The sequence below is a fragment of the Brachyhypopomus gauderio genome, chromosome 17, assembly GCF_052324685.1.
Source record: "Brachyhypopomus gauderio isolate BG-103 chromosome 17, BGAUD_0.2, whole genome shotgun sequence".
Lineage (NCBI taxonomy): Eukaryota > Metazoa > Chordata > Actinopteri > Gymnotiformes > Hypopomidae > Brachyhypopomus > Brachyhypopomus gauderio.
Window position 1 is genome coordinate 17,378,946 of NC_135227.1, and position 27,469 is coordinate 17,406,414.

A 27,469-nucleotide genomic window follows, 5' to 3' on the forward strand; every position below is an offset into this window, starting at 1 on the left:
TTGCAGCCAAAAATACCAATATCACTGAACCAAAGCAATACTACCATGGTGGTATGTGTTTTCCTGTTGTATGCTTGATCACGCGGTTCCACTGTTTTTGCAGTTTATGACTAACAGAAAAAGGAACAGATTTAGCAGATTTAGCCTTTCACCCTTTATGAATTACCTGATACAATTTTTTCTGAATGCTTTCTTATGTAAAAGCCTATTTTACCAGACAACCAATTAGCACACACCAGTTTATGCAAGCATCAACAGCATGTCATCTGAAAGGCTCAAAGATCTCAGACGGACACAGAATGTGCGGTCATCTGTGCCTTAACGAAAAAATAAAATGCCTTAATTCCCAGAGCCCTGCTACTTTGACAGTTAATATGCTGTGTAGTGTGCGCAAAATATTGTTAATTGTTATTGTTAATTATACCTAAACGTAACTTCTCAACAGTGCTGTGTGTTTTGTCCTGAGATCCTGCTCACTGCCCACTTCCTAGAACCATTTTGTCCCCGCCCCACCCCACCCCACCCATACCCACCCCACCCATACCCACCCCACCCTGCTTGCCATATATGGAACAAACCTGCAGTCCCAACATGCTACAGTATTGAAGCAAGTCAATGAAGTGGACCGGGTCAATGCTAGAATCTGCCCCACCCAAAAAGCCCCATCCTTCTAAAAAGTTCCAAAACCAGAGACAGTGAAGCATATATATATATATCCTGGCAATGCATTCGAAAGATGGAGACAACTTAGAGGTCAAAAGGACTTTATGCTAAGTTATCTAATTTTCTCCTAAACAGGTAAGCACTGAGGTTCAGCTGAGGTTGGCTAACTTTAAGTAATTCATCATGGCTTCCAGTAGGAATGGGCAAGTAATTTCAATATATCGAGTACTTGAATTCATACTCTGTGGTCTGTACACAGAGACGCAGTCACTGAAGTGTTCACATAACTTTAACATCACTCATCTTCCTCATCCCAGTAACCCATGAGTTTAACATCACTCATCTTCCTCATCCCAGTAACCCATTAGATTGGGGAGGTGGTGGTGAGGGGCAGAATCAAAATCTCTCCAATATTTTCAATATTGAGTGGAAAGCTCATTTGTAACAGTTGATATAAAAATTACATACTGGTCCTTTAATCGTGACAGTTGAATCTCTTCTGTGCTTTTCAGCATTAGAGAGGATACTCAAAAAACATTAATGTTAACTTTGAGAAAATAAGATGGCTATCATAATTCTTCCTGTGCATCACTTGACTACAATGTCCATGGATGGAAAACAATCAGATAGCACTAGTGTATTTTGTGTATTTTGTGTCTTCTAACCAGTTTCTGTGCATAGATACCTGGATCTGGATAGCCCTGTAACCCTGTGTTACATAGATGTCTTGTTCACGCATTTCTACAAAAGCTTGTGCAAATACTAACCCATTTCTATAATGTTAAATCTACAAAAGCAACCTCAGACGCCTTAATTTAACTTAGTACAACGTTACATCAAGCAATGTTACATCCAAGCAGTTACTTGGAACGGCACAAATGTACCTCACCAACCATCCTGCACGCTAGTGCATTAATGTGATTCTTAATATGTGTGCGTTTCAACAATGGGATTTAGTCAGTCTGTAAACAAGAAAGTGCCTCTTCAGAACAACACGGCACAGTTTGTGAAACACTTTCATGCCGCAGTCCTTCTTCGCACCACTTCTCTGTACAGGAACATTTCAAGCAACCCCACACACCTACATGAAGTGACAATTTTAGCCAACCCAGCGTCACCTCTGCTTTCTGCAGCGGATGTCTTACTAGGCTGGTGACTCCTTAGGCAGTGCACACGTCTTTCAGCCAAGCACATCTCAGTGAGAGATAATGCCTCTCCTACACCTGCCTCTAGGTGGTCTGGCATCAAACCCCATACAAATTGAAAAAAAAATCTCATGGTATTGAAATATGAAAAATAATAAACACTAGTACATTGCTGTTCCTGTGGTACAGCAGTCATGGAGAATGCAGTGAGGATACATGATTGCTGTGTTGTAGTCAGGATTATGTAGGCAGTCGGGCTACATAAACCGCATGAACACCCCATTGGCTGGTGCTGGTGCTATCCCTTGGCCATATGGGATAAGCCTCACGCCCTGGTTCTAACTACACTGCTTGTGCACTGACGTGTGTTGTGACTAATGTGCTTAAGAATGTCTTTGGGATGTATTCTCTCTAATGAGGAAAGTGCCTAGTGAACAGATTCCTCATTCCGACTGCCGACGACGTCCCATTAAATCAAATGAGGCAGAGAAAAGGGGTTCGGCTGAGGAAGGCTGGAAGTGTACACAGTGCTGAAGAAGTGTTTAAATCCACATTACACTCATTAGGACCACGCAGCATGGGCACCTTGGCAAACAGAGATAGCACAGTGTGTGCCCACTCACCACACAGAGATGACTTACTTCTCTTAAGTCACACAGGCGCGTGTACCAGTCCAGCACACTGCATGCGTATATCTGATGTATATCAAGAAAAGCAAAAACAAATATACATAGAAAGCTGAGCATTGACTAAACACTGAATTAGGAATTGCAGAGGGCCAATACTCAGAAAGTTGGGGGGGGTACGTTCACCCTCACAGACCTCTAACAGTGGCGATGTTCAGGCCTTCCTTGTTACAGTATCAGTACCAGTATCTGCAGTTCGACTGCGTCCTGAGGTCTGACAGGTTTGATCTCGGTGTTGTACCAGATGAAGCCCAAATCTGGGTCTATCTGATACCGTCAGACCTAAAGCGGTTGTAAAAGCAGAAGTGTCACACACCCTGTCAATCATCAAGCGTAGCTGTTGGAGCGCTGGCATGCCTGACCAGGCAGCGAGACAACCAACCCCCCCCTCCCAAGCACCTCCACCCAGTTACAGAGTAACCCGCCCGGGTAAAGTCACCATGGAAACCCACCTCATTATGACAAATCATAAATATAAAGCGAGGAGAGGGGCATACACCTGCCAGTTCGTATCTCAACGTTACCGTAGTTTGTAGGTTTAAGAGCAGAGGAGGCAAACAGTAACGGTCTGGTCTGGGTTCATTCAGGAGCAAGTGAATGACTCATACGGGGTAATTCACACTGTGGATTTTAGCGCCAGAATCTTAACCCGGATCAAAAGGAACAGACAAAGTAATGACTTTGGAATTGACAGTGATATGGGCCAAAGGGCTTGGAGCCTTGGATCACAACCCCAGAATCCTCACTTTCATCTGGAGTCTACTGGACCGGTTCCTCCGCTTTAAGGATCACTTCACTCTAATTAAGAACACAGCACATTTTGAGTGTAACATCAACAAACATTTAAAGTTTGTAGGTGTTCGTCGATTCTCCTAGCGCAGTGAAACAGGTATTTCAGCGCTCGTCCCATTGAAGAAATCCAGAACACTATTGGGGTATTTAAGAAATGGGGACCAGCAACTCTAGACTGAAAACTTGCCAAGTCGCACCGTCTGGGAGTCAACGAGGGGAGGAACACCCTTCACGTCCATCAGTGTCACCATGGATGATCACTACGGTTCTGGAACACAGACCGACCTGCCCACTGCCACCATTAAAGCAAAATAAACCTCACGTTGTTCACTCACTACCAGGTCAGTTCACTTTTAGTCCATAAAAAAACTCTAGCATGTACTTTCAACATTTCTGTGGTACTTCAATAGCATTTAATACTGTTTTTATAGTCTGGATCAACACCACTGGTGACTCGGTTTTCCATTTATATTATAATTGAGGAAGCAGGGCTTCCAAACCTAAAGGCAAGATAGAGATTCACAAAAGGATTACGTTTATTTTCTTTCTACCGTGTGGTCAAATTTCCCTAGCTTCAAACATGTTCAGTCAACAACATCTTGCCATTTACTTACATTGACAATGATTATGTAATGAGATATGAACTGTCCTTCACAGGCTCACAGGATCTATATACTAAAAGAGGCCACAGCATCATAAAGTCTCATCCACCTCGACAAAAGGTCTGAAGTCTCAGCATGCGTTTCAATACAGAAACAAACACACACATCCATCTAACCAACTCGACGCTGGCAGTGACGATGCATATTTCTCCTGTACTCTTGTGCCCTCACACAGGCATGGCAACCCGACACACCCCTTAAGGAGCCCTCCATGGCGTCTGACGAGCATGTTTCCATGGTAAGCATACATGCACCCAGCTGTGTGACACATATAACGCCATGTGTTCACATATATACCCATATGTTCACAAGGCTGATTTAAAGGGTGCTGCTTAAAGAGAGGTGTGACTGTAAAAAATCAAACAAACAAACAAAAAAAAGCATGAATGTAATTAAATAAGCCTCAGTTAGGTCAAGGGTTGGTCACCAATATCCCACCCCAGCCAGGGAGAGCACTGTGACACAGGCAGCAGCCAACAGGTACAGTGCTTATTTTGTGTGTGTGTGTGTGTGCCAAAACAGGATGTATGAATAAGTGGTAGCTATATTTATCCTTGGTAAGAGCTTGCATTGTGAAATGATTAGGTTTGGTGTGGTTTTAAGGGTGCATTATCTAAAGATATTGGTACCATTTACCCAAATCACTGTAATGTCAAGATCATAATGTCAATATTCATCTCGTTCAGTGTAATGTTCACACTACAAGGCACTACAAGGTGTTTTCTCAGTGTTACATCAACCATTTCCCCTCCAAAATCCCCACGAGAAAATCTTTCTCCTTCTGATATTTCACCTCCATGCCAATCTGCTCAGACTGCACTGGTTTGTTTGAAGAAAAACTAAATCAGTAAACACAGTACATTTGCTGAAACTAGTTATAGCAAATAAAGGAATCTAAATAATAAAATAATAATGATAGAACAATACAAAGAAGGCATGTGGAAGCCGGTGGGATGCAGACAGAGAGATGGGGAGACAGCTGCTACGCACTGAGCCCTGGCCTGCTGCTCCCGCTGGGTCCGATTACCATGCTGCTGGAGCGAAAAGCGGTCTGGGCCGTAGCCCCACGATCGCTCCGCGGGATCCACTTTCAGAGCACAGGGAGCAGGACGAGAGCCCCTCCCGCCTCGTAGGAAGCCCCCGGCATCAATACACGTGAGACATATCTGAGGCGTCAGCGGCAAGCCCCGGCGTTTAAGCTCAAAGAGCATCTGAACTCAAGAGCGTTTACTCCAGCATATGTTTACTTTGGCGACGGTACGCTGATGTACAGAGCCTCGCCGTCGTGACGGGCAGGAGGCTCGGTTGGGTGAATAGTTTCAGCAATGAGGGGGCTACTGAACCGCATGTGAGAATGAAGGTGAAGAGGTAAATGCAAAAAGTCACTTTAAATGATGGGTCCCGAAACGTAAGCGAAGTAAGAGGAAGGCCGGTCGTGGATTTACAGCGCACTGCTTTCACAGAGGAACACCAGAGGGTTCTTGCCAGCACAGAACGTCCTCAATTACCACGCGACCAAAAAGCAGCGAGCCCTGCAGAGACACCTGAGAGAGAAGCAGAGAGAACAGCAAAGAATTTACACCTCTAGTAGTGAGTCTGATATACCCCAGCATCATTGAGTCATGTTAACGAGTGAATCTAAAAATTTAATGAATAAATTGTGTTATATATAAAATGATGATTGAAAAGCAGATTAGCTGGAGGTGTTTCATTTAACTTTGTTGATCTTACCAGTTGGAGGTGGTGGTGATGAGGAAATTCAAAGGATTCAACTAGTCTCCAGGCCAACCCAGAGAGACATCTTCTGGGATGAGACAAAGGGCCAGCACCTCGACTTCAGGGAGCTCCTGCGTCTAAGCAAGCCAGCAACAAAGCCACGCGTGTTAGAAGGAACGAGAAGACCGCCACATCCAGACAACACAGCTGGGTTTGGGGCCAACGACAGAACCCTGCCACAGGGAAACCAGGGCGGGTTCCCACGGGCCACGCGTGCAAGCGTGAGGAGTCCTGGGAGGGGTCGGACAAGCCCTCTGCAAGAACCAGATTATGAGACTCGGCGGAAAAACCTACCCTGGCTTCAGGACTTCAGGACACATGAGCAGATTAGTGTAAACTCTCACAATGTCCTGGAGGACAGGTGGGGACATGAGCTGTGGCTAGAGCCACCAAGGAGAGGACTCGGAGGGGAAGAAGGAGAGAAGGGTGCAGATATCAACACTCACGTGAACGCAGTTCATCAGAAATGGACCATTGATAAAGGATAAACATTGATCAATTCAGAGAAAGGCACAACTGAGTATATTATCTAGCAGATGTCATTTTCCTTCTCCCATTTGGGATCAAATATGTTTGAGAGTTCTTTAATTAAAAGGAAAAAAATATGAGAAATAATGAATCTAGACGTCTATACATTACGTGAAATACTTATCCACATTGATACTACACTCAAGGACACTTCCCAGTCCCAAAGTTCAACTCAAACGAAGATTTGAAACCCCAAATAAATGTAGCTGACACGCTGGACAGATGAAGTGGAGCTTTAGTATGGTGGTCTTCCTGATCCCAGGCATGAGGGAAACGGTGTGTCCAGTCCTAGTGAATGGCTCCCAGCTGACATCATTATCATGATAAAATACACATTGTTGGCATCGGCTGTACAGCTGTTCCCAATCGAAATATGAATTCTAACACTGATTTAAATTAGTTTAATTGGAAATGCAAATTAGCAATACATGAATAATCAAGCATCCATTTGTGTGGGGCAGCTAATTGAGCTGTAGTGTCTGAATACGTGGTGAATAACGTGTGCTATCGTTACTTCATCAAAGTATGGATTTCGGCACATATGGAGTACCATTAAAGTCAGTGTATTGTTAAATATTACAATAAACATTATCAATTTATTCTCATTTAACTACTATTCAAATTAATCTATGAAACAATAAATGCACCAGCACACAAAAACAATGTCATTATTTAACAAATCAGAGATTCCATTGTAGGTCAAAAACACACTGCACATTTGCAATAAAAATCAAATAATTTATTTTTTTTTACTTTTTCAACAAAGTCTGTTGTCCACTTGAAATCAAAAGAAAATTTGCAAGACCCTTTGTAAGAGGTGGGAGTGAGGAGGAGGAGCCAGGACCAACCAGACGTCTCCGCCCTTCCCATGGAGACACACCTCCGACCTCACTGGGTTTCCTTTGCTCAGCGCCATCACTGGCGTGATGAGTGTCAGACATTTATGGTGGCAAGAATGATCCACAAATGCAGACGGTCTATTCCTTCCTTGAACCAAAAGCTCCCATAGCACATGACTCAGATTAGCGTCTGCTGGAAATGACCAATCAGAATGCAGCTAGAACCTGCCAGCTCTGTATGGCCAATGGCTGTTAAGCACAGAGCTATAGAGTACACCATGGAATCCTTAGAATGGCAATTCAGCTTCAGAAAACCAATCTGGGAATTTGCACTGTACAGTCCTACACATTACTTCTCATAGAAGAATATGGACTATTAATAGGCACCGAGAAACCCACGCAGCTGCCAAGCATGTGTTGACATCTTCTTAGTTTGGTACCTTGTACAGCTCAATCCAAGAGAGTTTTGGCCATTTTGTTTTAGGTCTGAAACAGCATCTAAATGAAGAGAATGTGCGTTTGGAGAGTAACCACTATCGACAGCTATTCCCCTCGTGACAGAGACTAAACACTTTCAAAAACAAAATTGCCTCTGAAGTATTTTGTTTTGATTAGTTTTTTTTTTTATGACCATGGGGCCATACGAGGAGCTCTTGACAAGGTAGAAGAGATCGAGAAGAATGTAAAATGAACCAGACACTTGAGCCCATGTAACGCGAGGACGTACAACATCTGGGATGTGTCCAAGTAACCTTTTAATGATTACATTTTTCTTCTGACCATTACATTCTCACACCTTCGGATTCCCTCCCCACCATAAAAATTACCAATCAGTGCTTCAACATAAAATGTATATGCACATCTCACAAATACTGGAGCCCAGCACCTCTGTACAAAGAATGAGAAAAAAAAAATCTCCCCACCAAGCAAAATGTTTGAGTTTTCAACAAGAACCAATGAACCAGCAGCAAAGCAAACCGGGGGTCTACCAGCCTTGAACGCAAGAGCATGTGAATCAGCATCAGTGGGGCCGCAAGACCCTGAGAGATAAAGACACACACACGCACACACAAGCACATAGACATTTACCTTGCAAAGCTTTGACTTTCATTCCACCACCACACGAACGGTAACACAATCCTAGTGTGCGCACACTGTAAAACGTCTTAAGTTAAATTTAGATTGTATAACCTGCTCAACATTGGGAGTACTAGTGGTGGAGCTGGTTAGATTCATATGCTGACCCTACTGAGGGGTGCACAAAATGAGAAGATGGTTATTTCACAATGCTTTATGTAATAGGACAGCATATCCGAGTACAAATGTTCACTTGTTATTACTTAACTAATGATGAACACTGTTAAGTCGTGCCCTTGGCAGTCTGCAAGGATCAATCACACCGGAAAAAAGCCGACCAATGTAATCCATGTCAAAATCGTAATGTTTTATGCATTATTGCATACTTTATAAACATGGTCATGACAATACTTTAAATCTGTTCAATACGTGGGCAACCATTTAAAAAGTGCATCAAATGTACTTTCAGATGAGGCTAAAATAAACTTTGCAAACAGGAAAAATACTAGCAGTTATCCACTTATATTTATATAATTGCATAACCCCCTTTCAATTTATGCCATTAGATAAATATTTAAATGCGTATGAGGCCGAGAGACAAACTAGAATCATTCACTCAACAAACCAGCACAAGATTACTCAAATATCTGCATAAAGAAATGCAGCCTACTTTGAATAAGAAACTGTTTAACTGGACTTTAGGTGTGATTTACGCTAACAACTTGACTTTTTATCCCAGATGAATCGTATCCCCGATTCTGTGCTCAAATGGACAATATCCTGAGTCCACCGTGGTGTCTTCTGTTCCAGCAAGTGCAAATATTTATTGAGAAACTTGAGGTTCCTAAAATGAATGGAGCTCTGCTCAGTGCTCTCGAAAATCAGAAATAAAATCAACACAAAAGAACAGACCCCCCCCCCCGAAATACAAGCCAACGCAAAAGGCCCTAACGCAATCAGAATCTTCAAACACTCTTCTGCAGAAAACAAGAAGGAAGCAAATGAAAAATAAGATTTGTTAGTGTAGTTTATGTTGTCCCGTGCGCTTCTGTTAAGCTGTTTTGACCACACAGGTTTCAATTTCATGTCATTACCCATAGAGAATAAAATGATAGCAGGGTGATGCTTTGTTTGCTTTTGATTAACCCGATCTGGACCGGCACGGCTCGCAAAAGTAACACTATCATCCAGCTCAGTCATTCTTCAACGGCCGACGCAATCACACAGCGATCTGGCCTTTGACGTCAAAGCACAAAACCCTTTTCCTCTTCGAAGTCCAGAACTGCTTTCACAACTGTTTTCCCTTCGTCTTGCAATAATATTTCTCACTCACAGAAAAGTACTCACAACTCTTTTATTACATTTTGCTCATGTGTCATGCGGGCCGACTCCCCCTTGTGGCTCTCGGGAGGCTGACCCGCCGTGCTCACAGAGAGGAGGCGTCTCCTCCTGGGTGCAGGAGGGCCGGGGACGGAGGGTCAGGAGGACGGACGAGTGGAGGGAGGGGTGCACTCAGCGCAGCCACAGTTTGAGGCGGAGTGCGTCCACGCCATTTAAATAGTATCTGAAGAGCCGCTTGTCCCTCACAAAGCCCAGGTTTTCATAAAGTTTCAGGGCTGATTTGTTGGTAATCTCTGTCTCCAGCACAACCTGCATACACGTGCATGCGTCGTATGTATTCAGACATCAACAGTTTCGCTTTAAGTAAGGGAGAACATACAGCCAGAACCCCAGTGCGCCCCTGAATGGGTTCAGTCCGCCCCTGAAGGGGTTCAGTCCTCCCCTGAAGGGGTTCACTGATGAACTGGCTGTACATTATCCATCTTATTACACCATAATTTCTAAAGAAAACTAGACCTTTATACTAAATAATTCTGAATTTATCAACCACTTGCAATGTTTTCCCATAGCAGTGGTCATTTATTAAATTTGGGAGTCTGTTGTTTTAAAATATCTCCTTATAATCTTAATGACCAATCAGAATCGAGTACTTCAGAGTTGTATAACAATAGCTATTCCCATGTAACAAACACATCTGAACCTAAACAGACATGTACAGCAGAGTTTGTCCCAAAACAAGGCAAACTGGAATCTCTTACCTCATCACAGTCTCCGTCTATCATGGCATATACAGCCTTTTTAACAAGGCTTGTACCTGAAACACCAGAGGATTATTTCATTTAGCAATGACGTACAGTAACACACACTATAGCAATCAGCTGCCAGGACCCACAAAACAAACCTCATGGCTCAAGTATTGTTGGAGTCCTAGACAGGGTGAGAACTATATGGAATAAGCATACAGGTTGATTGCAGTGACGGGCGATACTGAAGGGTGACTCTTATTTTTTTGGATTGACTGTGGATGTGCAAGAGTAATAATAACCAATAATGTGCATGTACAACAAAACCATGCAACAAAATATTTTAGCTATTTCCAATGCCGATACACCTTGGACAATAGTTTTTCCTGATGTGAATTACCAATTAGTGATTTCTTTCAACTGTGATTTCTTTGTGTCATATGGAACAGCACTAAAAAATGAGTATTTTCTAGCAGAACATTAGCATACGCTTGTGTTTGTGTCATAGCCAACGCGCTGGAACAAATGTTGTGTGTTCCAACTTTTAGCTGCATATTCTAATCAAAAACTCACATTTTACATTCATTCATCCCACATCTAACTTTTCAAATCCGTACCAGTTCCCCAGTAATATCGGCACCGGTTTCCCACGCTCACACCGAGGTGTCCATGCTACTTTGCTATTGCTCTGGTTCAAGTTCTGTCTCCACCCTTGTCTCATGTTATGTGCTTCCCTGCTCACTTCCTGACTTGTGTTGTTCTATCATGTTGTAATCATCTCCGTTTCGCTTTTATCTCTGTGTTTTACTTTGGTTTACTACAATGAAATGCATCTTTATCTAATGGTTACTATGGTCTATATTAAGGTTACTGAGCATGGACATTTCCTAAATAAATGTTGCTCAACACCTGTTGTCTGTCAACTCACTTCACATTACAATTCAATAGTGATCTTTCCTCCTCTCTTTTCTATGTGAACTGCTGCCTGTTTTCATAATTATGTACTGTGTTTTTTTTTATTTAACAATCTCGCATTTTTAGCATTTTATATTTTTGATTATAGCATTTTGAAAATCAAGTTAAAACATTAATCGTAAGCATCAGCAGTAGTAAACATTACTACTTGACTGATAAGACTACAGAGAAGAAATAAGTTTCCTCGGTGAGTCACCAATGCATGAAATACACATACCGATGCCCTTCCTGCGAAACTGGGAGTCCACAGCCAGCATGGCGATGTAGCCCCGCCGGAACATCTTCTTGTGCATGTCCAGCTTACACACAATGGCACCAACACACGTCTTCTCCACCATCGCCTGTCACAGAGCAGCAGAGCAGAGCCTCAGGGGAATTCTCATACAACCCATTTCTCCCAATGAGGTGTGGGAAACGTTCCTGCAACTAAAATGCAAAAACCTGACATTTGTTACAACAGGTATCGCTGTTTTTGAGGTTTGGCAGTCCTAGTATGGGTACATGTTATACAAAACAGCATGAAAGCTGATCACAAAGCAAAGGGTATATACAGCATACATCCAATAGCCTCTAAGTCACACGACAAGTGCTGTTCTTGATAAAAAATGTTTTTAAGATGCTTAGTAATAAAGACCATCTGCAGAAAATGCACTGAAATAAGTAAATGAATAAGCCACACTGGAGCTTTGCATGAAAACGTATAAAGTATTGATAACGGGAAGGGACTTTCTGAACATTTGTGATAAGGTTCGTCAGAATCTATATGCCGTACAGTTATGACAAAGTCAGCCATTTTGTTTTCAGGTGTAGTTGTAAGAGTGTTTAAAAAGCTGCAGCATAACTGCTGGGTGGCTAAGCAACGAAAAGAAACTTCGGGTGGATTTAACATAATCGCACATGCTGTTAATTTCCCTATTACTGAAATGCAATACATTTCTACCAATACGAGACAGCAGATATTGAAAATTAAAAATGTTATTTGTACAAATCTTAAAGTGTTTGTCATCTCAGCAATATATACTGATGTTAGTCTCCAAGGGTTTGAGTCATGAACCTGTCACAGTTGAACTTAAATAGGATATTTCATATACCACGTTAGGTAGCTGTCTCAGCTATATCTTAATATGGCCCATTATGCAATAGTATCAATATAATTTTGAATACCCTACACTATTCTGTCAAAAGGTTTTTTATCCAGCATTTGTTAGCATTACATTAGCTAATTTATTTCACTGAAACTGCTATGATTCTTGCTGCCATATGTTTTCAGGCAGTGAGTCGAAAATTATACGGGAAAGTGTCTAAAACTCCGATTTTAACCCGAAAAACCTGATTCACATCACACGCCTAATGGAGAATTCACGCCGCCAGGCTGAGCCCCGCCGCGCATGCGCACACCTCCACGCTGACTAGCGATGGCGAGTTAACCGGATAACTAGTTACATGATCTAGAACCACTTATAAAACCACTTCTAGTCAATATGCCAGTTACAGTGTGCACAAAAACCGTGAGGAGTTTATACGTACCAGAAAGCAGAGCTGTGGCCAGTTGTGAATGAAGTACCTATATGTGTATATGGAATAAGGCTCAGACAGGTCCTTGGTTATGAGCCTGATTATATCTGGCATTTGTAACTCGGACTCGTATCTCACGTAACTGATGGCGCGGTCAGCGGATCCTCCTATCAACGACAAACCGCCCATCTCGGACACCGGTGTGTGCGGCCGTCCGTGGGCCCGGACCGCCGCCGTGTCCTCGGAACCACCGCCGTGTGTCCGCGGGGCTCTCGGCCCAACATCGTTGGGATCTGCGTGTAGAAAGTGACCCGCAGTCCTGCTGTTCCCACTGTCGCTGCCCAGCGGGCCGGGACCGGTCTCAGACCCGGCCGGGTCCACTCCGTTGTTGGGCGGCGAGAGACTCGGACACGAACCGCCCCACTTGGTCTGTGGTACGTGATTCCCCGTGTGCCCGTCCGAACACCCCGAGTCGCCCTTCTGGTGGTCGGGCTCCCTGCGAGCCCGGTGGCGGTGCTGCTGGACGTGGTTCTGGACGGGGACGCGGCCGCGCTGCTCGTCGTGGCTGCCGACGCCGTTGAGCTGCTTCAGCGTGGAGTGGAACTGGGCCGTCCTGGCGTGCACGTTGTTCTGCCCCGCTTTAATCTTCCCTTTGGGTCCCGTCACCCGTCGCTGCTCCTCCGCGCCCGGAGCTATGAAGTCTCCCCGACCGCAGTCCGGCGCCTCGTCGCTGCCGCCTAACGAGCACCCGTCCGCGGGTAACGGGACACTTTCCACCGGGGATGCGGACAGCACGCTAGGCCCAGGCGGCACTTCAGCCATCCCACTGCATACAGTAACGATGTACACGCAAGAACGGAGTCAAAACCAGGGCCTCGACGCGAGGGCGGAGTGACACACGTATCTGTCGGGCACAGGTGTCGGTTAAAAAAATAGTTAAATAAGCAAATAGGTCCAAGTTCGTTCGCTATCTCGTGTCCTCCCTAGCCATTACTCAACCCACTCCACACTGGCTGGCCTGGCATCTGCCGCAAAGCAGGTTTGACAATTTGCGACACCTACAGAATTCTGGGAAATGAAGTACAGAGTTTACCCAAAGACTTGAAAGGCTAGTGTAATAGATTCAAAAATGTAAAGTAGCCCACGGCGTAATATTTTTCATAGAGACTATTCCCTAGAGTGACAGCCTGGGTTTATGTGTACCTTGAATTAAGGTTGTTTTTTAAGGTTGTTAAACCGTCGTCATTGTAACGCCGTGCTAGAACTAACTTTCCCTATTAACCGAAATACGTAGACTCCCATAAATGACCACTAGAGGGACCAATATGCTAAACTATTAAGCAGGTGCAGATAAGAGAAACTGGCTTTAATTCTACGACGTGTCCTTTCGTTTCCCCTTTTAAACGTAAAGGAAAATGTACGTAAATCTAATCAGATAATTCTTAATGTTTAAAAAATATATTATTTATTTATTTAAGCATCCGCATAAATGAGCTTGCTGTAAAACATAACATATTCCATAACGGATTCGTTGAAATTAAATATATATTTGATTTATTTAGTGCTGTCCTACTATCCACAATGTCAGTGTCATTATTACTGGCGTATATTTTGACACTATACGTTTGCTGTTTTATTGGCTGGTGTAAGTCCAAAACATGAAACCTCACCTTTCATGGTTCTTTAGAAGCTCGGAAAATGAAAGTGACGAATAGACTTCACAATCTTAGTATCAACTTCAACAGTAAAAATGTTTACGTATCTTAACATGGTTAATCTAGGTACTCTTTTTGTTTTAGCAAACATATTTGTACACGTGTTTGCTCATGTTTGGGCACACCAGTATTAAAATAACTCCATATGTTAATTCCAATAATTTATTAATTACTTAATTTTTAACAGGAAAGAATGAGTTTTAAAACCACCAAATTCATCAATAAAAATATTTTTGTCAATTATTCTGACCCTCTGAGAAGTATACTATATCTCTGTCAGAGGTAGTTTGAAATTCATGCATTACAAGTTTGACCAGTAATGAAGCTATCAATCTGTCATTTTATAATGAATAAAAGCATGTAAAAAAAATTAGAAACAAACAATACCAGGCTATGTTAAAAGCCACAGTTGTGGTTGGTAGACAGCATCTTGTGAAAAGCAAGAGTACTTTTTGAGGAAAAATAAGAAGCAGAGACAAACTAAAGTGGTCCTTCTAAGGGGCAGGGCAGACTAATTAATTCCCCCTCTGGATAACAGTTTGGGTAGGTCCCTCTCTCCATCAGACCATTAACAACCCCACCAAACAGACAGAGGCTAAGCCCCTTGTGAAAGAACTCAAGGAGCACCCTTACAGACGCACTGAAAGGCTAATTGCAAGTGCTAAGTACTACAGAGTCCTGCCTATAGCAAAACGAAGGAGCAGTTAATTGAATCGAAATAAATATGTTGCTAATCAAAACAAACACTCGATAATTGTATAAAAGATTTCATTTTTAATTCATTCAGCACCACACGTTAGAAAAGATCGGCAGAAATTAAGCGTTTCTACTCTGAAGGACTGGGCTCGGTCCGTGGAGGCTGATGGTGTCTGCAGGTTTTATTTTCTTCCCTTAATAACCCTGCACAGGACCACCTCATTTTACTATTGGACCAGCCACCTCGTCAAAGAAGGAAAACATTAGCACAAATATGAGGGATTGGTATGCAGGGTTGGAGCATAATTAGTGTGCTAACTCAATGGCCTACCTAGGGCTCTTAAGAGAGTTAATTTCATATGTTGATTTAGCACATTATTCAATATCACTGTCCATTAATGAATGCATAAAGAACAATCATTGGTAACTGAAGTTAATCCAGTTAGCTAATCCTGACATTCAGTCTGCATGAGTGAAGAACAGAGCCCAGTGTTCCAGGCACCAGTTGAGGTGGTAATAAGTCACGATGTCACAGTATCATGAGTCCAGAAGACACAGGAGCATCTCCAGTTGAGTTCCAGATGTAGTATTCAGAGGAAACAAGCTCTCGCGCTATGGAAACATCAGTCACATGAAGAAATCTTATGTTCATCTTTCATATTACAACAACACGTCACTGCAGTGATACATATGAAACTATGAACACTATCAAACTAGAATGATTCACTGACAATCTTACTTGTGACAATGCGTGGCTTTGCCGAGGAATAGACCTGCACCGAGTGTTGGTCCACACAGCATCCAGACAACGTCATATCTGGCACACGGAAGTACAGCTGGGGGGGAAACACAGTTCAAGCACAGACCACTCCTCACAGGCCATGAGAAGAGAAATGTGGAAAGAGCCACTGTGCTTTTTGTTTAGAAAAATACATAAATGCTCAACCTTCTGCTACAGAAGGAGAACTTAAATCTATCCGTAATTTACACATACTTTTATATATGCGGTAAGATCTGTGCAGAGAGGGTCAGTTGGTCCAGCAAGATGGCCAGAGAAATGAATAGCACCATCCAGTGTTGCCTCTCGTGACTTTGGAAACTTCTGACCTGATAAAGTAAAAATTTAAAAACACATAAAAAATTTTTTAATTCAAAGTCATTTGTTCAATTACAAGTACAATCTGGTGTACTGTTATTTTGAGATTAAATTTACCAAGAATCCAAACCAGCAGATTCTTCTCTTTAGACACTTCCAACTGTCCTGAGCTCACTTTTACATCCACATTGCCCATTAAGTTTCTGTACAGAACCATAAACCAGAGTTAGTAGCTTTCACTGGTAAGCACTACAGCTCATTACAGCGTATAGGAATGTTTGAGCTGTAGCACCTGTTGTAAAAGGGCAGGTGTGCCTTGCAGTACTCGAAGCTGTTGCGAACACTCTCATGGAGCTTCAGGACCACGTTCAGCTTTAGCTGGTTCTCCTCGGCCTTCAGCTGGTAGGAGCCAAGTATCGGTGGCACGGGTACCTAGTCAATTGGAAATACACTTTTGTATAATGTTGATGCTCTTAATGCAGTGGACAAGACAAAAAAAAACAGGTCACTAAACACATAACTAGCAAACGTGCAGGTCTACCTGTGAGGTGTAACTGCAGAGTCTGAATGGCTCTAGGGGTGGAGAGAAGGGGAATTTGTACGGCCCTGAAAAGGCGGAGCCGTCATTCTCTTCCACACTACTGGCTGTGAGGATGCTGGAGTCTAGTGATGTCACACAAGGGTGGACAAGGATGTCTTGCAAAGGAGACCCGTTGGGTGGCAACGTGAGGGTGACGGTCACATTGGGCAAAACACCCTCCACTTCACACTAATGTCAAAATGCACAAAACATAGAAAGTAAGATTGTGCTAGCCAAGACCGAAATACAATACACCTGAATATACAGTGAAATGGGAGAATATGCTCACTTTGCACATCACTGCTCCATACACATCCCACATATCCTGTCGGCTCCTGTTGCCGTACTGCATGGACCTCACCATCTCCGTGAGGGCCACGTTCACCACCGCTCTCCCTCGATGGACGCCGGCTTTCCAGGCTGGCTGCTTCTGAGCACCTCCTGGGCCTGGAGCCATGGCGGTGGGCGGTGCTCCAGCCTGGGGAGGGGCGTCCAGGGGCATGCCCAGAGGACACACCTGCAGAAGCACTGAAGGGAGTGCTGCCAAGCGGGAGGCCAGCACATCAGGCTCTGGCGACTTCCCTACAGTCCCACACAGGAAGCCCTGCAGGCCAGACAGCAGAGCTAAACCTTGGGAGACCGAAGCCAGGCTGGAGAGAGGAGGCCGGGGTTCAGGCGCAGCTTCAATCAAGGGAAGGCAGGCTAGGATTAGGCCACCCTGGCTGATGGTTAGTAAAGGCCAGAGGGTTCTTCCACCTGGGCCACCTAGGCGGAGCTCCACCGCCGGCGAGCGCTGCGGGCGGGCGCAGTCATCACGTACTGCCATATACGGCTTGTCAGGCTCGATCAAGCCCAGTTCAGTCAGCAGAAGCTGGTGGATCACGTGGTCCTCAGGAACAGACACATAGTCAGCTCCTGCCAGAGATTTAGCACGGACTTCCACCGTGGGGTACCGTCTGAATAGAAGACAAAAAATTAAAACAAATAATCATATGGAATTAAATGAGTCAGAAAAACAAACAAGCACTTCAGTCAGGTTAGCTAGCTTTACTGCATGAGCAGACCAAACGAATTGTAACCACGATTATAGGATTTTAAAGAGTACACGCCAGATAACATTTTTTACTGAGCAAAGCTGCATACTGTAAACAGTTTACTTGCTTACCTGGAAAATCGCACCTTTCCAGATTCACCATTTTCGTGAGAAACGACCCACAACGCACGAACACTCATGGAGGCTCCGCTGCTTCTACCACATGGATATTTCAGGCTGCCCAGTCTAACCTAGCAGCTAGTCACCAAATCGTGGAACAAACTCAGCAATCGGTTCACTTTCCTTGCCCAAAGAACACATGCGTTTCAAAGGTTTTTGAAAAGCAGGTACAAACAATGACTGGATTAAAAAGAAAACTCACAAAACTCTTAATTAAAATGTTTAAAAAAAAACCTAGCTATCTAACGTTATTCCAATTATGAATGCTTCCTGTTATGAAACATCATGTGACATATAGGGGCGTGGCTGCTTACGTGTCACGCGCTGAACGCTGACCTCAGATCAGCTGTACGCCTTCGACTTCCCGCCACTGCCGCGCACAAACACGAGCGCGGGCTGATCTCAGAACTGCTGCGGGGTTTTTTTTTGCGTGTAGGTTTCGTTCCTTTATTTCCGGCCCGGTCATGGGGAGCTGGAGGCAGGAAGCAGGTTTAGTGTAAATAAGCACCGACGCATCGTGTCAAACTTCAGCCCTCAACTCCGCGCTCGTGTTTGCGGTGTTGGAGGTCTCGCGCTGCTCACCATGGCAGCGTCCGCGCAGTTGTTTGAGGTAAAAGTGTTGGCCAGGCAACCCTAGCTACCGCTAACTAGCTAGCAGCAGCTAACAAGGCGTCTAGTGTGCTCAATAACAGCCGTCTGAGCAAAACATTTAACTAATGTTGTTGAATAAATACTAAATGTGGTGTTTTGAATTACGTAAGCGTATATACTCTTTATTTCATGCGCGTAAGGGATGCGTGAGAGCGTTAGCATTTAGCTACCTAGCGTCCGAGCTGGGTACCCTGTGGTGAATGAACGTGTATCGCTCTACGCTGGCCGTTTGTAGCCAGTGCAAATGTCAAACGCACCACGTAGTCGAGTCTAAATAACTAGCTAAATACGTATTTGTAGGGATGTTCATACTAAATCAGCATTTTTCATAGGTGCGTTACTTCAAAGTATATGACGGTGTTGGCCAGCTGTCGTTTTTAGTTAGCTACATGTTTAACCGTCATGTGTATAATTTTCTAAGTGTGTGTGTGTGTGACATGCAAATGCAGCGTGTTAACTTTTCAGTACAAGTCTCGGTCACAGCTTCAACAAGGCCGAGTGTGTGTTTGTGATGTGTGTGTTTGTGGTGTGTGTGATGTTTGTGGTGTGTTCATTTGAACAGGAGCCCTTCGACGCTGATGAGTACATAGAGCGGCTGGCCTGGAGGACTCCAGGAGGGGGATCTAAAGGAGGCGCGGAGGCCTTTGACCCCAAAAAGTAAGCGGTGAAGAATCACTACCATGGGTGGTTATCCAGGGTTATTTCTGTACGATGACTTACACCTTCCCATATAGACAATGGGTGTGGTAACCAAACCATGGTATTTATTTTAAAGCAACTTTTTAAATGTTTAGATGTTTTGATTGTATTTTGGGGGGATTTTTATTTTGTGCATATGTTGTGATGTCATTGCACGGTTTGTTTTACGTTGTTTTACATTTAGCATCCTGTGCAGTTTATTTGGTAATACTTGTTATTCACATTTTCATTACAACTTTTTTGGCTATTTGGCTATTAATTGTGTGTTTCTATACCAATGTGCAATTTATTCAGATACTTTAATAAAAGCAAAAATATTTGCCTGTGACATCTGACAATTGTTGGCCATGTTGAAACTTCTTGGGAGTGCTATAGAACAGTATGCTACAGCCATTTGACTGACGACGCAAAGACATCAGCTCACATTTAACACTCACCTCTCAAAAATACCAGCCGTGGAGAGGCTGATATGAGCTGCAAGTCCACTGACTCACAAGTGATGGTAGAGAACGAATTTTTAGCGCAAGAGTGTAAGAGGAAGAGCCCTAAGCTGCCCCTGCGTTGGGGGAATTATTGTGAGATTACCCCGTCATCATTTTGGAATGGTTTTACTAGCATCCAGAGAATCCAAGCTTGCTGACGTGGAGTTTTTTACTCTGCTGTCCTGCAAGTGTTTAGAAATTCAACTGACAGAGTAGTCTCTCTCTCTCTCTCTCTCTCTCTCTCTCTCTCTCTCTCTCTCTCTCTCTCTCTCTCTCTCTCTCTCTTTTCAGAAAGACCAGTTCTAGTTTTATGGTAAACTACATAAACTCTTATACCAGCACTCTAAGTATACTTGTGACACTTCTGTGTAGTCATGTGGTTTTCTGATGTGTTGATCACAAACCGCATTCTAGCTTTTATTCTTTGTGTTTGATCAGTACAGTGAGAAATTGTTCTCATTACTGTCATTGTAAGTGCTAAATGAAATCTCCTGATTAGCGTTAATTGTAATTCATTATTGAAGACCAAATATCACTAAAAATAACATTTAGTTATTTGTAAAAAATCCCTACACGGATGTAAGGCAGTGCAGCAGTGGTATGATTCTTTATGTACCTGTAGCTCCTGCCTTAACCCAGTCCAATTGCTATGTTGCTTTCTTCACTCATAGTCTTAATGTTGTGATGTTCTGTAGGTTGCTGGAGGAGTTTGTGAACCACATAGAGGAACTAAAACAGCTGGATGAGAGGATTCAGAGGAAAGTGGAGAAGCTTGAACAGCAGTGCCATCGCGAGGCGAAGGAGTTTGCGCACAAGGTCCAGGAGCTTCAGAGGAGCAACCAGGTTTGATGCAGTCACCACCCTGATTTTCGCCTGGCAAATCTGTTGCGTTTGAGTTGTGAGCCGAGAACATCTCCCCATCTCCACAGGTGGCCTTCCAGCACTTCCAGGAGCTGGATGACCACATCAGCTACGTGGCCACAAAAGTGTGCCACCTTGGAGACCAGCTGGAGGGGGTAAACACCCCGAGGCAGAGGGCTGTGGAGGCCCAGCGGCTCATGACCTACTTCAACGAGTTCCTGGACGGGGAGCTGCGCAGCGATGTCTTCAACAACCCTGATAAGGTAACTCTCCCAGCGGAACCAGCAAGCGTAATGGTGGATGGGCCACTCCCAGCCAACTAACCAGAGAGGGTCAAAGTGCTGCAGGGGTTAAAGTTCATCCCACTGTCAGCGTTCCACTGAACTTGCAAAAGCCTTGAATACTCATTAGTGAATATGAAATAAATGTTGGTGATGTGAAAACACTAAATCCATCCCTTGTGTAGAAAATTGTTAGGGTTGACACATGAGAGTTTATATACACTTTTGAGTATATGAGGAATATATTTTTAATGGTCTGTGTAAGCACTTTAATTGGAGGCACTGAATTGCTTAAAACTAGCCTTTTCTAATTATATGAGAGAGTTATGGTTATGGACCCTTTTCCATTATAATAGCCTCGGGTTAATAGATCTGATCCGTGGGAACGCTGATGTGCCCCAACTTGATTGGCGGGCCCACTTCATGGGTTTATCTCTCTAGTCTGTGAGTCATGGTGTGACCAACCTTGGGTGGCAAGTCTTACATCTCCAATGCTATTAGCACTGGACCACCAGCACGCTTCTGAGAGGCATGTGGGAACCCGGCAGACGTTTTTTGAGCTTTTCTCAAAACGCGTTGGCCTCCAGAAGAAAAAAAAGAGCCGACGAGGAGAGAAGGTGGCGGTGAGGAGCGCTGAATGGGGGGGGGGGGGGGGGGTGGGGGTGGGGACCAGGAAAAGGAGGCAGAGGAAATGGAGGAAAGGAAGGCAGGGCTAATCCCCGGGAAAGGGAGGGCCGGCCCAGGCAGCATGGAGACGAGCTCTAGTAAAAACCCCCACTGCAGGGAGACGGCTACATCACTTACATGGGATTTAGCTAATCTTAGCTGGGGGACAGATACTTAGAAAACCTCGGCGAGGAGAGCAGAAAAGGGCTGGCTCTACCTCACGGGAGCACAGTAATAATGTTAGCTGAGGCAGGGAAAGGAGTCAGGGAACAGAGGAGGTGTGGATGACGGAGTCTTTTCCCATTTTTTTTTCTTCTCTTTTTTTTCTGGAGAGTTGGGGCGAAGGGCTAGGTGGGAGGGCGGTTCTGGTCGGGGCCCTGTTTTTGGCGAGACCTCCCACCTGCCCATGGGGACAGATTATGGCAGGCGATTTAGCAAGGCCTGCTACGGGATTAGCGGTGGTCCATTCATAGCGGCGGTGAGGGACCGAGCGCGGAGTGGTCCGGGCGGAGTGGTCCGGGCGGAGCAGGGGGAGGGAGCGGAGCCGTGGCCGCTGGTGCGCAGGTGTGCTGGGTGGGGCTCGCATTTATCTGCCCCGCGCTGGACAACCGGGGGGGGGGGGGGGGGATTTGAGATTTGCCGTAAGCCGATCCTCAGGTCTCCGGCTGATTCCTGCCGTCGTCTTTGGGCGCCGGACCTTCTCACGCGTCTCTCTCCCACCCACCAGCTCTGATCATCGCTCTGCTTGTCCTGTTCCCATGCAGATAAAAGAAGCTGCTGACATCATTCAGAAGCTGCACCTGATCGCACAGGAGTTGCCGTTCGACAGGTAGGCATGGTGACGGAGCAGCCCGGGCCCACGGGCCACCAGTGACCCTGAACAACAACACACTCGCATACTCATGAAATGAAACACAACAACACATCACGAGACAGATGTCCTGCGTGGGTTCAGACAGATATTCATACCAGTCTGATTCTCATAGTCTGCTGTGTGTCATTCATAGATTTTTCTCGATGTTTTACTTGGAATTAGGAAAATTGCTTTTGGCTCTTAAGTTGTGTTTACAATTTAGTCATTTTGTTTTCTGTTTTTCCCACTCTTCTCCTGCTCCATCTTCGTTAAGATTTGCTGATGTTAAGGCCAAGATAGCAAGTGAGTGGTTGTTTCTTTCACTGACCAAAGATCGCGCCTGGGCTAAGGAGCATCTCCCGGTGCATGCGCCCTTGTGCCCCACACACATGCACTGTGCACCTGGCGTGAGCGGGATGTGTGTGGTGTGTTGAAGGTAAATACCACGACCTGGAGCGCCAGCTGATCCAGGAGTTCACGGCAGCCCAGCGCAGGGGGGAGATCGGACGCATGAGGGAGGTGGCCGCCGTCCTGCTGCACTTCAAGGTGAAGTTCCACCACATCTTCCTAGTTGTAGCGCTTGGTCTCTGATTGGTTTCTCATTTCTCCCTAACTGCCATCTGTTACAGGGGTATGCGCATTGCATAGACGTCTACATCAAGCAGTGCCAAGAGGTGAGTGCCACATGGTGAACGCAATACAACAATGATTCGAGCACGCCAGAGACACTGTAGGTACAGTTGCAGGACTCGGGAAGCAGGCCAGACCGTTCACGCCGTCTCCTCCCGTCGTCAGGGTGCATATATGCAGAACAATGTGTTCGAGGACACGGCTCTTCTGTGTCAGCGGGTCAACAAGCAGGTGGGGGAGGTCTTCAGCAGCCCAGAAACGGTGATGGCAAAGCTCATCCAGAACATCTTTGAGAACAAGCTGCAGGTAATCCCGTCACTCGCACGCGTGCTGGTTTCGCGGTCACGCGGGTGCCGTGAAGCCGTTTGCTCATTTGAGCTCCGTTAACACTTTTTCAGGCGCACGTGAAAGAAAAACTTGAGACTCGCCCCACGGAACTGGAGCAATACCTCAAAAACCTCTACGACCTCTACACCAGGTACTCCCCCACTGTCCCTACACGCACTCCATCTCTCTGGAGATACGTATCTCAGCGGTGTGGCGTTTTGTGTCGGCCTCTTCGAACAACTTCTGACTATGTTTGTACCTTCCGTCAGGACCGTGGCGCTTGCAGCTAAACTGACAGAGTTCAACCTGGGCTCGGACAAACACACCTTCCTGTCCAAGCTCATCAAAAGCATCTTCTCCTCTTACCTGGACAGCTACATAGAGATGGAGCGGCAGTACCTGCAGTCTCGCAGTGCGTCCATTCTGCAGCGCTACTACGACTCCAAGAACCACCAGAAACGGCCACTGGGCACAGGGAGGTGAGATCTTATGAAGCTGTCTGCAGGGACGGTGTTGGAGTTTGACACAATGTAAGGACGTATCGGTTTCAGCTGTGGAAGGCAGCAGTGCTACGTGCTTCAGTAGTTTCTCTGCTCCTGCACATCTGTGGGAACCGATTGCCTTTGAATTGTTATTGATGTGCACTGGAGGAGGAATGCTGAGCTGTTACAGTCTTGGTTCCTCCATACTGACACGCTCATCCCTGAATGAGTTGTATGCTGGTTACAATAGAATTCTTTAATGAATACATTCTCTCTCACTCTCTCTCACTCTCTCTCTCTCTCTCTCTCTCTCTCTCTCTCTCTCAGCATCCAGGAGCTGAAGGAGAGAATAAGACAGCGCACCAACCTCACATTGGGCCCCAGTATTGACACGCATGGAGAAACGTTTCTCTCTCAGGAGGTTGTGGTCAACCTGCTGCAGGAAACGCGTCATGCCTTCCAGAGATGCCAAAAGGCAAAAATATATATAATATATATATTTATTTATATTTATCTTGCTGCTTGTTTTAGATGTAAAATGTTGGTTAATTGCCTGCTGGATGGTGGGGGGACAAATCTGTATATTTGTATTCTCTCCTTGCAGTTGTCTGACCCAGCTGACCTCCCTAGGAATGCCTTCTCTGTCTTCCTATTGCTGGTAGAGCACCTGTGTGTGGACCATATAGACTATGCCTTGGAGATGGGGCTGTCAGGTAAGAGAGATGCTGTATAATGCATCACCAATGGATTTCCCTGTGAAGTTATTTAACAGTATTTCTGCTCCCATCCACAGCTATTCCTTCTTCAGATGCCAAAAATGCCAACCTCTATTTCCTGGATGTGGTCCAGCAAGCCAACACCATCTTTCATCTCTTTGATAAGCAGTTTAATGATCACCTCATGCCTCTTATTAGGTGAGAATAAATGATGAACAGATCACCACGGTCCACTTCACTGTGGAGAATGCAAGTTTTTTTTTTTGGGGAGGGGGTTTTCTCTGCCACAGACCTCCGTGACCCCATGACCTTGTGTGCTGTTACGTTTGCAGCTCCTCCCCTAAGCTGACCGAGTGCTTGCACAAGAAAAAGGAGGTGATCGAACAGATGGAGGTCAAACTGGACACTGGGATTGACCGGTTAGTCTCCAGTTATAAAACTCCTTTTATAACTATCAATCCATGGCAGGCCAACCATATTTGATTTAAGAGGCTGGACATTTTATGTATTAAATGGACAAAAACGGTAAACACAGGTCTTAAAATTATTTTTGTGATTCTGATTTAGTGCATGATTCTGTGCTGCACTTTGCTTTATTCATGCGGTCACTGTCTGAGTCTGAGGCCTGATTAAGCCTAGATATGTGCACATGCACATGAAATGGTAAAATGTGGAGCTAGACTTCACTGGTCACACCACCACACCTCCACACCACCACCACACCTCCCTTTTAGTCATAAAGGATTGTGGTTTTTGCTGGTTGTTTTTAGAACACTGAACTGCATGATTGGCCAGATGAAGCACATTCTGGCTACTGAGCAGAAGAAAACTGACTTCAGACCAGAAGATGAGAATAATGTCATGATACAGTACACTACCGTAAGAGACCCTCACAGCAAGTTCTGTATTTGAACAGGAGCTAAGTCGGGGCTTAGCGCCACTACAGAATGACTGTGTGTGTGTGTGTGTGTGTGTGTGTGTGTGCGCGCCGTCTCTCCTCAGGCGTGCTCCAAGGTGTGTGCCTATGTGAGCAAGCAGGTGGAGCGTGTGCGGAGGTCCATGGACGGTAAGAACGTGGACACGGTCCTGACGGAGCTGGGCGTTCGCTTCCACCGCCTCATCCACGAGCACCTGCAGCAGTTCAGCTACAGCTCCATGGGGGGCATGCTGGCCATCTGCGACGTGGCCGAGTATCGCCGCTGCGCCAAAGACTTCCGGGTAAGGCAAGGTCAACGGTCAGAGGTCACATGGGCATCAAGCTTGCCTAACAAGCTCATGCGATGTAACCTCATGCCATTTTGGACATCCATAATGTAGTATGACATTTTATTTATTTATTTTTTAAGTATTTAGTTATTAAATTGTTTTAATTCCACAAATTTTGCAAGGGAAAAAAAGTGCTTTTGACCCAGCCCAGTAAAGACCCGTGTCCATATCTTCCCTAGGTTCCTCTGGTGCTCCAGCTCTTTGACACACTCCATGCACTGTGTAACCTCCTGGTTGTGGCTCCTGACAATCTCAAGCAGGTGTGCTCCGGTGAACAGCTGACCAACCTGGACAGGAACCTCCTGCACGCCTTTGTGCAGCTCAGAGCGGACTATCGTTCATCTAGGCTGGGCCGCCACTTTAGCTAATGAAGGCTGAGGCTACCGACACACTGCCGGGCCTGGCCAGCAGCTGTCCAATCAGAACAGCCCCACGTGGTAGGCAGCACAACTGCTGACTGGTCTTTTTATGCCTGTAATGAATCAGTACCCCTGGACGTAAGACTGTGTGGTCCCATTATGGAATATTTATGGATCTGACCCACTACATTTTGAGTTTTATTTCAAAATTTGCATTTTGCCCTTTGCTCACCTTTTAACCCATAAACTGCATATACGAATGTGTCATTTCATTTGATACGTATTCTTCAGTGTCCGTGCATTACAATTTTAAGGCCTATTTTAATACAGATCTAATACAGATCTGTGATTTACATTGTAAAGAGGGCTGTTTTATTATGTTTCTCTGTACTCTGATGCCAAGTGGGCAGTGATAAATGAACTGCAATGGACTCCATAAGGAATAATGCAGAGGTCAGGAGACTCACTTTGCTTATGTCTTTACTGTACCAAATATATCTGTCAGAACTGGAGACACTTAAACTATCTGCTCTAAACACCTTAGCTATGAACACCATGCGCTAACTCATTAATGAGCACTAATTAGTCACTGTAGTTTTCCTCCAGTACAGAGCTTCATAGACACCTGATGCTAATTCTGTACTTGGTGTACAGGTCACACTTTATAGGATTTATGCAATTAATTTAATGTATTCAAGACTAAGCAACAAAAACTAAACTACAATTCACTATAGTGGACAGGTCACTGTTTAAAATAACTGAATAAATCAACTGAACTGTTAAACAAAAATGTACTAATTCTGATGTTTACTGTCTCAATCTAGAGTTTTTGCAAGAACTTATGGGCATGTTATTCATGATAGTCAACCAATATTTTCAGCAGGCTCGAATGGTGAACTTTTGAACTTTAGTACAGTTCTATAACCACAAACCAACCAGGATGCCGACAGGATCTTAACAGAGTATCAAAACAACAAAAAAACATGCTAACTGTGTGATATAAGAAATGTAAGTGAATTTGGATTTACACATGCTCTTGTGTCTCATTAACCTATAGATTGATTTAGGTGTGCTACCCTAGTGCTACTTGAGAATTCTTCCTCAAAAAAATATATCGGTACACCAAAATACACCAGTGTCTGGGTGCCGATATT

The 27,469-nt window shown here is 44.7% G+C and overlaps 4 protein-coding genes across 4 annotated transcripts; 2 read left to right on the plus strand and 2 right to left on the minus strand.

Annotated features, from left to right (window-relative positions):
- Positions 1–1,882: 1,882 nt before the first annotated feature.
- LOC143481285 (uncharacterized) lies at positions 1,883–8,023 on the plus strand. Its single transcript, XM_076979266.1, has 5 exons — positions 1,883–3,627; positions 3,944–4,008; positions 4,124–4,186; positions 5,412–5,538; positions 5,683–8,023. The coding sequence occupies exons 1-5, from the start codon at positions 3,441–3,443 to the stop codon at positions 6,210–6,212; spliced, it is 972 nt and encodes a 323-aa protein (XP_076835381.1). The 5' UTR covers positions 1,883–3,440; the 3' UTR covers positions 6,213–8,023.
- Positions 8,024–8,514: 491 nt separating this feature from the next.
- Positions 8,515–13,971, minus strand: naa30 (N-alpha-acetyltransferase 30, NatC catalytic subunit). Its single transcript, XM_076979265.1, has 4 exons — positions 12,755–13,971; positions 11,445–11,568; positions 10,268–10,323; positions 8,515–9,818 (listed from the first exon to the last, which is right to left on the minus strand). Exons 1-4 carry the CDS (start codon positions 13,562–13,564, stop codon positions 9,681–9,683), a joined length of 1,128 nt encoding a protein of 375 aa, XP_076835380.1. The 5' UTR covers positions 13,565–13,971; the 3' UTR covers positions 8,515–9,680.
- A 634-nt stretch (positions 13,972–14,605) lies between these two features.
- On the minus strand, positions 14,606–18,309 carry ap5m1 (adaptor related protein complex 5 subunit mu 1). The gene is made up of 8 exons (XM_076977718.1): positions 17,995–18,309; positions 17,119–17,785; positions 16,791–17,018; positions 16,542–16,681; positions 16,367–16,452; positions 16,148–16,260; positions 15,893–15,989; positions 14,606–15,765 (listed from the first exon to the last, which is right to left on the minus strand). Exons 1-8 carry the CDS (start codon positions 18,060–18,062, stop codon positions 15,683–15,685), a joined length of 1,482 nt encoding a protein of 493 aa, XP_076833833.1. The 5' UTR covers positions 18,063–18,309; the 3' UTR covers positions 14,606–15,682.
- Positions 18,310–18,478: 169 nt separating this feature from the next.
- exoc5 (exocyst complex component 5) lies at positions 18,479–27,087 on the plus strand. Its single transcript, XM_076977723.1, has 18 exons — positions 18,479–18,652; positions 19,256–19,350; positions 20,570–20,717; positions 20,804–20,998; positions 22,447–22,511; positions 22,810–22,838; positions 22,972–23,081; positions 23,165–23,209; positions 23,331–23,471; positions 23,564–23,643; positions 23,762–23,971; positions 24,302–24,449; positions 24,579–24,687; positions 24,768–24,888; positions 25,023–25,109; positions 25,461–25,569; positions 25,693–25,908; positions 26,136–27,087. The coding sequence occupies exons 1-18, from the start codon at positions 18,626–18,628 to the stop codon at positions 26,322–26,324; spliced, it is 2,124 nt and encodes a 707-aa protein (XP_076833838.1). The 5' UTR covers positions 18,479–18,625; the 3' UTR covers positions 26,325–27,087.
- Positions 27,088–27,469: the final 382 nt, after the last annotated feature.